Source organism: Carlito syrichta, unplaced genomic scaffold (genome assembly GCF_000164805.1).
Source record: "Carlito syrichta isolate Samal-C Ts95f unplaced genomic scaffold, Tarsius_syrichta-2.0.1 Scaffold314325, whole genome shotgun sequence".
NCBI lineage: Eukaryota > Metazoa > Chordata > Mammalia > Primates > Tarsiidae > Carlito > Carlito syrichta.
In genome coordinates, this window is record NW_007258421.1 from 227295 (window position 1) to 239264 (window position 11970).

At 41.6% G+C, this 11970-nt stretch overlaps 1 protein-coding gene across 2 annotated transcripts in view; it reads right to left on the reverse strand.

Moving 5' to 3' along the window:
* The window catches only part of STT3A (STT3A, catalytic subunit of the oligosaccharyltransferase complex), a 32190-nt gene that overhangs the window by 5599 nt on the left and 14621 nt on the right, over window positions 1–11970 (reverse strand). For both annotated transcript variants that reach the window (XM_008071423.1, XM_021719218.1), the window contains exons 9-15: window positions 10232–10412; window positions 9021–9176; window positions 6932–7023; window positions 6108–6263; window positions 5670–5858; window positions 4635–4751; window positions 4415–4517 (exon numbers count right to left, since the gene is read on the reverse strand). In XM_008071423.1, coding sequence (XP_008069614.1) covers window positions 4415–4517; window positions 4635–4751; window positions 5670–5858; window positions 6108–6263; window positions 6932–7023; window positions 9021–9176; window positions 10232–10412 — 994 coding nt within the window. The remainder of the gene's footprint in view (window positions 1–4414; window positions 4518–4634; window positions 4752–5669; window positions 5859–6107; window positions 6264–6931; window positions 7024–9020; window positions 9177–10231; window positions 10413–11970) is intronic.

Sequence of the window (11970 nt, forward strand, 5' to 3'; positions counted from 1 at the left end):
AAAAAAAAAAAAAAAAAAAACCATAACAAAGTGCTGGGAGTGGTGGCTCACACCAGCATTTTGGAAGGTGGAGGGGAGAGGATTGCCTGAGCCCATGGGTTCGAGACCAGCCTGGGAAACATGTTAAGACCTCTCGCTACAATAAATCAGAAATGAGCTGGGCATGGTAACACATGTCTGTAGTTCCAGCTACTTAGAAGGCTAAGGTGGAAGGATCATTTGAGCCCAGCAGGTCAAGGCTGCGGTGGCCATGAGCAGCATGCCACTGCACTCTAGCCTGGGTGACAGTGAGACTCCAACATACATATATTCATAAATACATAAATAAATAAATGTAATAGAATTATTATACCCAAATGCATTTTTACCACTTAGCATAAAAGTGCTCAAAACAAGCCAGGCACGCTGACTCATGCCTGTAATCCTAGCACTTTGGGAGGCCGAGGCAAGAGGACTGCCTGAGTCTAGGGTTCAAGACCAGCCTGAGCAACTTAGCAAGACGAACAATAAATTTAAAAATTAACCAGGTGTGTTGGCGCATGCCTTGTGGTTCCAGCTACTTGGAAGGCTGAGACAGAAGGTTCACCTGAGCCCAGCAAGTCGAGGCTGCGGTGGCCATGTATGGGGCTCACGTAAGTGGAGTCAGAGTGAGGCTCTGACTCAAAACAAAAAAATGCTCAAAATATTTTAGAATTCATTATTTAGAATTGCTTTCTGAACCCAAGTCAAGTGGTTTTAATCTTTTCCATTTTTTTTTTAAGTCAGAGCCTCACTGTCATCCAGGCTGGAGTGCAATGGTGTGATTGTGATTCACCATAGCCTCATGGGCTCAGACAATCCTTCTGCTTCAGCCTTCCAAGAAGTTAGAACTACAGGCACACACCACTATGGCTCCCTAATTTTTTGATGTTTTGTAGAGATGAGGTCTCACTATGTTGTTCAGGCTAGTCTCAAATTTCTGGGCTCAAGCAATCCTCCCACCTCAGCTTCCAAAGTGCTGGGAATATAGGTGTAAGCCACCACATCAGGCATTTTTTTTCTTTTTTCCCTTTAGTAGACTGAGGAGAGGCAAGAAAAATGACTGAAGCTGAGGGGATTGAGAGATGAGAATTAGATGCAATATCAAATGCCAGTTTGTTTTTTGGAACACATTCGTTTATGTATGTGTCTATGTGTGTTTGTGTGTATGAGAGAGAGAGAATTAGAGAAAGAGAAAAGGAAAAAGGAAGAGACAAGGAGATGCTACTTCAATTTTTTTTTGATTGGAAAATAAAATCATTTACTTAGAAAAAAGTTAGAGAAAGACAGAAGATTCACCTCCCCAAGGTAGAGGAGGGGGCCAAAGCTAGGAAACATGGCAGTCATAGCCCAAAGAGCCACATGGACACATCAGAGTTTAACAAAGCAATGGCCTACTTAAAATTTTTAAAGCAAGCCAGGCTCGATGGCTCAACCTGTAATCCCGCACCTTGGGAGGCTGAGGTGAGTGGATTGCCTGAGCCCGTGGGTTCGAGACCCGCTTGGGCAACTTGGTGAGAACTCATCTCTACAATAAATCAAAAAATTAGCCGGGTGTGGTAGAGCGCGCCTGTAGTTCCAGCTACTTGGAAGGCTGAGGCAGAAGGATCGCTGGAGCCCAGTAGGTCGAGGCTGCGGCAGCCGGGAATGGCCACTGCACTCCAGTCTGGGCGATAGAGTGAGACTCCAACTCAACAACAACAACAAAAAAAATTAAAAGCAGTTACAGAAGACATTAGCTGGAATATTGCCATAATTAAATACAATCAGCCCTCCATATTCATGGGTTCTATATCCATGGATTCAACCAACCTCAGATTGAAAATTTCATACAAACACAAAAAAGGGATGGTTACATCTGTACTGAACATGTACAAACTTTTATCCTTGTCATTATTCCTAAACAATACAGTATTAACAACTACACATAGCATTTACATTGTATTAGGTAAGTAATTTAGAGATGATTTAAAGTACTGGGGATAGGTTATACACAAATACTTCACCATATTCTAGCAGGTACCTGAACATCCCCGGATTTTGATATCTTAGAGGTGGGAAGGTCCCAGAAACAATCCCATATGGATATAGAGGGACAAATGTACTATCTTCTTTTTTTTTTTTTTTTGAGTTGGAGTCTCACTCTGTCACCCAGACTGGAGTGCAAGCCGCTCCTGGCCACCGCAGCCTCAACCTGCTGGGCTCCAGCGATCCTTCCGCCTCAGCCTTCCGAGTAGCTGGAACTACAGGCACGCGCTACCACACCTGGCTAATTTTTTGACTTATTGTAGAGATGAGGTCTCGCCAAGTTGCCCAGGCGGGTCTCGAACCCGTGGGCTCAGGCAATCCGCTCACCTCAGCCTCCCAAAGCTCAGGATTACAGGCTGAGCCACTGAGTCCGGCTTGAACTATCTTCTTTTATGATTTTCACATATATTCTTTCAGAGATCTAGATAAGGAGAGCGGTCTGCCTTCTTCTTAAAAAAAAAGTCTAATTTACATATCTTCTTCACTCAGGATACCAAAATTCACTGATGTGCAAGTCCCTTCTATAAAATGGTGTATTTTGCACAGGTGTGGTGGCTCATGCCTATAATCCCAGCACTTGGGGAGGCTGAGGTGAGAGGATTGCCTGAGTCAATGGGTTTGAGACTAACCTGAGCAACTTGGCGAGATAAATCAAAAAATTAGCCGGACGTGGTGGCATGTGCCTGTAGTTTCAGCTACTGTGAAGGCTGAGGAGGAAGGATCACTGGAGCCCAACAGGTCAAGGCTGTGGCAGCTGTGAGCGTGCCACCTCACTCCAGCCTGGGCGACATAGTGAGAGACTACAAGTCAAAAAAAAAAAAAATTGGTGTATTTGTATATAATCTACACACATCCTCCCGTATTTTAAATAATCTCTAGATTACTTATACCTAATACAGCGTAAAGGCTACATAAAGAGTCGTTATGCTATATTTTTAAAATTTGTATTTTTTTGTGGGTTTTGTCCATCCAATATTTTTTATTCACAGCAGGTTGAACCCAAAGATGCAGAACCCAGATATGAAAGGGAAATGGTATACATAAAGATTTAGAAATATGAACATAAGTACTAGAAGAAACAGCTGAAGGAGTATTGTTTCTGAGGACTAATGTTAACGGGGCTTAGGTTTCAGGGCAGCAGATTACCATTTTTTATTATAAACCTTCAAAAATGTTTAAAAGCGTTAACAAAGCCAGGCTCGGTGGCTCAGCCTGTAATCCCGCGCTTTGGGAGGCTGAGGTGAGTGGATTGCCTGAGCCCGTGGGTTCAAGACCTGCCTGGGCAACTTGGCGAGACCTCATCTCTATAGTAAATAAAAAAATTAGCCGGTCGTGGTAGCACACACATGTAGTTCCAGTTACTTGGAAGGCTGAGGCGGAAGGATCGCTGGAGCCCAGCAGGTCGAGGACAAGTATTAAGAGATTCTTAACATTTTTGACCCCTAATGAATCTGACTCAGAATCGCTATTCCCAGTAGCTATTTTGAGACTCCAAACCAAAAATAAAAAAAGTGTTAACAGAGCTGGGAATGGTGGCTCACACCTGTAATCCCAGACTTTGGGAGGCAGAGGCGAGAAGATTGCCTGAGCCCAGAAGTTCGAGACCAGCCTGGACAACTTGGCAAGACCTCATCTCTACAATAAATCAAAAAATTAGCTGGGCATGTTGGCGCACACCTGTAGTTCTAGCTACTTGGAAGGCTGAGGCAGAAGGATTGCCTGAGCCTAGCAGGTCAAGGCTACGGTGGCCGTGAACATGCCACGCACTCCAGCCTGGGGGACAGAATGAGGCTCCAACTCAAAAATAGTAAATAAATAAAAGTATAAACAGGTATTACTTTAATTTTTAAGGCAGAGAGAACTATACTTGGATGTTTCTTCTAAAAATAGCTTTTTGCCAGTAATCACAGGGCACATGGTAACATGCCATTTTATACATGTATACACATGTATGCATTCTATACATACTTATATACAAAAGTTTTTTTCTTTTTTTTTTTATAAGCTCTTGTTGGACCACATACAATGTTTTTAAGCTGGTCAATGACGACATGGCTTCAACCCATGAAATAATGCTAATTCTTCAGTTCACTTTCACGAGCCTAATGTTGTTTGTTTAACTAGTTGCAGAACTACTACGACTTTAGATAATCATAAACCATGTTCTACCTACATGAGAACTATTTACATTTACTTCCTATTTGTTGAAAAAAAATTAAAATACCCAAGCCTCAAATTACAAATATTAAGAATTTCTTATATAAGAGAAATATCTTTATATGACAGTAAAAGTACAGAAAAATAGGAGATTCATCTAGTTTTCTTAGAATCTATGTTCTGCAGCTAGAAACAGAATCAAGTATATTACCATCAGAGGAATACCCAGTGAGGCCTCCAAAAATGACCAGCACATAGCTGACATCAAGCTCCCTCATGATCTCATAGGCTTTTTCCTCTGTGGATGCCATTGCCTAGAAAAACAAATGTACAATTATCAGAGCAAAATCCCAAGTGATATGATCCCCTCATGGAGACATTCTTCCCACTAGACCTTGCACTCCAAACATCAAAGGATCCCTTCACCTTACCTGGCCTACTCGAGAAATATGGGTATTATTCCATGTGTTATTGTCCACTAAAATAGTCCGGTTTGCCATAGCTGTAATCTGGTAGCCATAATCCCACCATGACATGACCTTCGCATCCTGAAAGAAGAATGAGAAATGGAAATAATAGGCTTCTCACTACCTCTAAAAATAAAATGCAAGAAAGGGTGTTGAAGGGCATTTTGATCTGACAGAAGTGAGACCTGGCTAATTAATCAATTTCTTCACAAAATAATGCATGACTAATCAGAAAATAAATCTTGGCACCTGGTCCTCCATTTATATGCCATCATAAAATCAGCATAAATTACAATCCAACATTCCCAACACTTTCATTCCAGATTCCTTTATACAAATAAGCATAATGGTGGGAGGTATCGGAGACTGCGTAATATAGACAAATTAATTGCCAAGTGTCATTAGATAATTTTTATTAAATAAACTTTTAACAATATCACAAAAGACAGTTGTTATAAAGATGGGATGGAAACACAAACCACCAGATATAATGAACGAGTATTAAGAGATTCTTAACATTTTGACCCCTAACGAATCTAACTCAGAATTGCTATTCCCAGTAGCTATTATAAAGGAAGTAATTTCATATTCTCAAAAGATATAAGCTATTAAAAGTGGTTATCATTAGATGACTACTTTAAACAAGATTTATATCTTTTTTTCTTGCTTTTATTTTCTGATTTTTTATTTACAATGAACATGTATTATTTATTTATAAGAGTTTTCTTCTTTTATAATTGGAAGTGTTACCTCATGATAAAATCACGATGTCAATAAAAGTGCCCAAGCAGAGTCTAGATAATTACCAGTAAAGGTTACTACAAAAGAAATTCCTGAACTGAAATGGAGGTTGATCTTTAAACCTCATTCAAGACTAGGATTCCAAAGTTCCAATTTCACCAAGCTTTCCATCCATCTAAAAGCTACATAGTTCACTATAATATCAAATGTCTTCCCCCTTTGCCCCAACCCCACAACCCATTCCTCCCAAATCTTTACCTCTGGAGTATTGTGACGCAGCCAATAATATGCTTCTCGGAAGTCATCAAAAATGATCCTACTGCCATCACCACCCCGAGCAGACAGCACAATGGAAGGAGAAGAGTAGGCCTCACTGGTCACCCAGGTTGAATGAAAGGTGTAAGTGATGAGAAAGAAAGCCATGACAAGTATCATTCCACTTGCCACCTGAACAAGGAAGAAAAATTGTATAGTAAAGCAAACTAAATGTACATAGCACAGGGCAGCTTTAATAAGTCACAGTCAATAATAGAGATAAAATGAATCAAAATAAGAGGCTATATGAGTTCATGCTGACCACCTTTGACAATGCTGTACTTTACTCCCCCACTCAAACACACTCACACACACACACACACACACACACACACACACACACATACACAGTTTCCCAAGCCTCTTGGCATTAATTCTCACTTCATTTTTAATAGGGTAGGTAGAATCCTGTTGCTTCTTGCTCTTCTTGTCTGGACGACTTATGTCCAGATTCTTCATATATGTGGATAACACCTGGGAGACTCCAATGCCAGAAAGAATGCACATAACAGGTGCCAACACTAGCATCAGACGCACCTAACAGAGACAGGAAACACGATCAGTCTAATCAAATTACAGATGTCAACTTATTAGTAGATAAAAACATCAGTTTAGAGGTTTTTATCAAACCTGACTTTTCCATTAAGATGGAAGAGAAAATACTTGATGCAGCTACAGTAGTGGAAGCACGTATTTCTTAAACTTCATTTCAGTTATACATATACACATATATGTAAGTGTAATCTGAGTAATGATGTGATATATATTAATTGTGGTTTGAGATCAAAAAGTGTAAGAAATACTGTTTATTGCAATATATAAAAGTGTGAGAAACTATTTACTACAATATATAAAATCCCTCCATCTTTTAACAATTTAGCACCAAGTAATCCTCCCAAGCCTTCAAGAAAAAGAAAAAAATACCCTCCATTTTAAGACACCCAAGGTCATATTCTCCAAAAAAGAACAAAAATGCCTCTCTAATGCAATGTTATGAATCCAAGAAAGCTGGGCCTGCAACCAGAATGTATGAGTATCTACACACTGCTGGAAAGGATTAACAACAGCAAGCAGCTAAATAACTCAGTCCCTCAGGTGCCCAGAAGGAAGCATCTGCAATTATCAGTACTTCCTGAATCCTGCTAGGCAGTAAAAAAGCACCTCAGAGTAAGGGTAAAGTTTGCTAGATTGAGGGCATTCCTCACCATTACAGCTGAAAAGTACATGCTGGTCACACCATACATGATGATAAATATCCGGGCATCAGACAGGTTGCTAAAGCAGTAATAGAGGCCCACTACAAAAGAGGAAAGGAGAAGTAAGCAGATGAGTCCTGTAAGGTAGAAACCTACAAGAGAAAGTATCTTCATTATATGAGTGGATGACTTCACACATTTAACCCAGCAATTCCACTTCCAGGAATTTAACCTAAAAAAAGCAATCATAGAAATGTGCAAAGATGTTTACTATAGCATTCTTTAAAGTAGAAAAAAGTGCACAAACAATCTAAATGTCCAACAATGAGGAGCTAGGCAATTATAGTATATTTATAAAGTGAAATATATCAATTAAAATATTGCTGCATAAGATTATGGTCCATTGGCCAGGCATGGTGACTCACACCTGTAATCCCAGCACCCCGGGAGGCAGAGGCAAAAGGAATTCCTGAGCCCAGGGGTTAGAAACCAGGCTGGGCAACTTGGCGAGACCTCATCTCTACAATAAATCAAAAAAATTAGCCGGGCGTGGTGGTGCACACATATAGTTCCAACTACTTGAAATGCTGAGGTGGAAGGATTACCTGAGCCCAGCAGATTGAGGCTGGAGTGGCTGTGAGTGTACCACTGCACTCCAGCCTGGGCGACAGAGTGAGACTCCGACTCAAAAACAAACAAACAAAAAAAGATATGATCTATTTGTCTTCTTGCATATCTAATCTCTGTACTTAAAAAAAACCCCTATAAATTATATTTTATAAGTATTTCTATCAAATAATATTAAATAACAGAGAAATTATGATTCTTTATTAATTAAAAAATCAGGGGGAAAAATTTTATGATCCCATTCTTATTCAATAATTAACAAGATGAAAATACACCAAAATGTTAACAAGGGCTAGAGGTGGGTAATAAGAATTCCTATAATTTTTACTTTTTTCTTTTTTACTTATCTATCTATCTATATATATTTACAATATACAAATTGCTTTCACACTAAGAAAAAACAAAGTTGGCCAGGCTCCGTGGCTCAGCTTATAATCTCAGCACTTTCGGAGGCCAAGGCAAGTGGATTGCCTGAGAGCCCAAGGGTTCAAGACCCACCCAGGCAACTTGGTGAGACGTTGTCTCTACAATAATAAATCAAAAAAAATTAGCCAGGTGTGGTAGTACACACCTGTAGTTCCAGCTACTTGGAAGGCTAAGGCAGAAGGATCACCAGAGCCCAGCAGGTCGAGGCTACGGTGGCCGGGAGCGTGTCACTGCACTCCGGTCTGGGCAACAGAATGAAATTACAACTCAAAACAAAAAAAAAAAAGAAAAAACAAAGTTATTTTATAAAAGAAAAGGGGTCGAGTATAATAGCTCATGGCTGTAATACCAGAAATTTGAGTCACAGAGACAGGAAGATCACTCGAAGCCAGCAGTTCAAAACTAGTCAGGGCAACATAGTAAAACTGTCTCTTCAAAAAATAAAAAAAAAATTAGCTGGGCGTGTTTTTGCCTGCCTTTAGTTCCAGGTACTCAGGAGACTGAGGCAATATTGTTTGAGCCCAGGAGGTCAAGGCTGCAGTAAGCTATGATTGTGTCACTGTACTCCAGTCTGGAGTCCAGAGTGAGACCGTGTCTCTAAAACAAAAAGAAAGAAGACCACTAACACTGGTAAATTCTAGAACACCCCTGGATTGGCCAGAAGACAACTTAGATTGAAGAAGCATTACAATCAGCAATTCCCACTATGAAACTTCAATACTGCCAAGAGGATAAACAGGGGTAAAGGGGGAGTAGTAGGCTAGAAGTACTCAAAAAAAAAAAAAAAAAAAGACAATAAAAATTAGAGCTAAATGTTAACTTATAACACAAATGAAAACTATGAAGCTCTGAACAGGCTCTGAACTTGCCAATATTTATAACTGTTCAACTTCTACTTGACTTCAAGTATCAGAAAAAATGTGCTTAGCCATCCTCTGTACCACAAAGTAAACAGGCAAACAAAAACACAGATGAGAGTAGTTTACACATTTGGAATCAAATATTGATTCTTGCAAAGAAGGCCACTTCAGAACAGAAGACAGACCTGGAAACATGAAGACGAGTAGCTGAAGGTCAAAATAGTATGAGGACCAGGTTGTGGGCTGATGCTCAGACACAGAAGCAATGATGGGGATGTTGTTCTTCGCATAAGAAGGATCCAGCAGGGAGTAGAAACGCCCCGTCCAGGGAGATATTTTTCCTGGCAGCAAAGAGGCAATAAATATTTCACAAATCCCCCTAATGCAAACAACTGATCCTAACTAATCACAACTTTCCATTTCAATAAGATTCTTAGAGACAGAGAAAGATCAGGTTTTTACTTAAATGCCACCAATGCTTAGAGAATTTCACTCCTTTTTGTCAGCACAGCTAGCAGAATAAAGTCAGGTCATATATAAACTCAGACAGAAGAACAGAGACACAAATGCTTCCTGAAAGGGTTTTAGGCCAAATCTGGTCAAACCAAGGCCAACTCTGGAGACTAAATCAACTCCACCCTCCAGTCATGCTCTAAATTAGTCAATACACAGACTTGGACAAAACCAAGCTAACCTCTGAGAAGTGGAAAGGAGGAAAATGTGGTCTGCCAACCAAACTAAACAGCCATGATTGGATTAGACGAATGCTATGCTGTTGGGAATGACAAGCAATATTAAGATTCCACCCCCAACCAACAGTAAAGGAAAAAAAGGAGAAAGATACAGTCCTTTCATCAGATGTGATTAAACCTGCTCTACCAAGACATCCTCTACTATGCTGAATCCAAACACTGTGCTGACAAATGAATTAAATGTAAAAAAAAAAAAAAAAAAAAGTAGGACTTTATATGGTTGAAATGAAAAAAAGACAGCCAGGCTCAGTGGCTCAGCCTGTAATCCCGTGCCTTTGGGAGGCTGAGGTGAGTGGATTGCCTGAGCCCGCGGGTTCGAGACCCACATGGGCAACTTGGCCAGACCTCATCTCTACAATAAATCAAAAAATTAGCCTGGCGTGGTAGTGCACGCCTGTGGTTCCAGCTACTTGGAAGGCTGAGGCGGAAGGATTGCAGGAGCCCAGCAGGTCGAGGCTGCGGTGGCTGAGAGCGGCCACTGCACTCCAGTCTGGGCGATGGCGTGAGACTCCAACTCAAAAAAAAAGAAATGAAAAAAAGACAAGGAAAAAAGGCTGCAATCAGAGATACCCTGTCTTTTTGGAGTTTATTCTATGTGCATACCCATTCACATCTAACACTAAAAGCTGTGAACGTTTCCCTACCTGTCAGCATGAGGAGAGCTCCCACGGTGAGAAGAACAAAGCCTACCAGGGAGATGACACTCCGGAAAAGAACTTCAAATTGCTGTGGATTCAACTTGCTTCGCAGGTAATCCACAAAGGCATGGATCTGGCAGAGACCAAAGACCCCAAAGGCTGCCATGTGCTCTGATGAAAGAACAGGCTGTAGGTGAAAGCAAACATATGGTAATATCAGGAGAAAAAAATGAATGAGTCGAGTCCAGACCTACATTATCCTGATCTAGTTCAAGCCAAGGGTTCAAATGAATTCCGAGGTCCCCAAAGGAATCAAGACCAATGTAGGGGAAGGTTTAATTTACCCTCCATATTTTCTGAAGAATATTTGGAGTCTCCCAAAGCATACCTTACACTAACAATCATTATCACATCTCTGGCTTTTGTTCAGGCTATTTCCTTAGCCTGGGCTGCAATTTTTCCCAAATTTCCATTCACTGAAATTCTCATTTAAAGACCCAATTCAAGCTGGGCTTGGTGGCTCAGCCCGTAATCCCAAGCCTTGGGAGGCTGAGGTGAGTGGATTGCCTAAGCCCGCGGGTTCAAGACCCGCCTAGGCAACTTGGCCAGACCTCATCTCTACAATAAATCAAAAAATTAGCCGGGCATGGCAGCACACACCTGTAGTTCCAGCTACTTGGAAGGCTGAGGCGGAAGGATCGCCGAAGCCCAGCAGGTAGAGGCTGTGGTGGCCAGGAGCGGCCACTGCACCCCAGTGTGGGCAACAGAGTGAGACTCCAACTCAAAAAATAAAAAATAAAGGCCCGATTCAGACACCATCTTCTAATTTGCCAAACCTCTATGCTCCATAGCACTTTACTGCTAGTGCTTAACCATTCTTTGCCTTAGACCAGTGGTTCTCAAACTCTAGTGGGCATCATAATCACTGATGAGGGTAAAGGTATTAAACATGGATTGCAGTTGGGCGCGGGGGCTCAGCCTATAATCCCAGTACTTTGGGAGAGCAAGGCAAGAGGACTGCCTGAGCCTGGGGGTTCGAGACCAGCCTGGGCAACTTAGTAAGGCCTCGTCTCTACAATAAACCACAAAAACTAGCCAGGCGTGGTGGCATGCATCTGTAGTACCAGCTGCTTAGAAGGCTGAGGCGGAAGGATCACCTAAGCCCAGCAGATCAAGGCTGCAGTAGCCATGAGTGTGCCACTGCACTCCAGCCTAGGCTACAAGAGTGAGACTCCAACTACAAAAAAAAACATGGATTGCTGAGCCCCAACTCAGTTTCTCATTCAGTTTCTGATTCAGTAGCTCTGTGATCCGGCTCCAGAATTTGGATTTCTAACAAGTTCCCAAATAACCACACTTCAGAATTACTATAGGCTAAAGACAGCTGCATGTATTTCTTTCCCCCACCAACAAGACCCAGATTTCCTTAACAACAAGGACCAAGGCTGGGCGCAGCGGCTCATGCCTATAATCCCCAAGCACTTTAGGAGGCCGAGGTGAGAGGATGCCTGAGTACACAAGTTCAATACCAGTCTGGAAAACTTGGCGAGACCTCATCTGTACAAATCAAGAAAAATCAGCCGGGCGTCAGCCGGGCGTGACGGCGCATGCCTGTAGTTCCAGCTACTAGGAAGGCTGAGGCGGAAGGACCACCTGAGCCTAGTAGGTCAAGGCTACAGGTGGCTGTGAGTGTGCCACTGCACTCCAGCCTGGGCAACAAAGTGAGACTCTGAATCAAAAAAAAA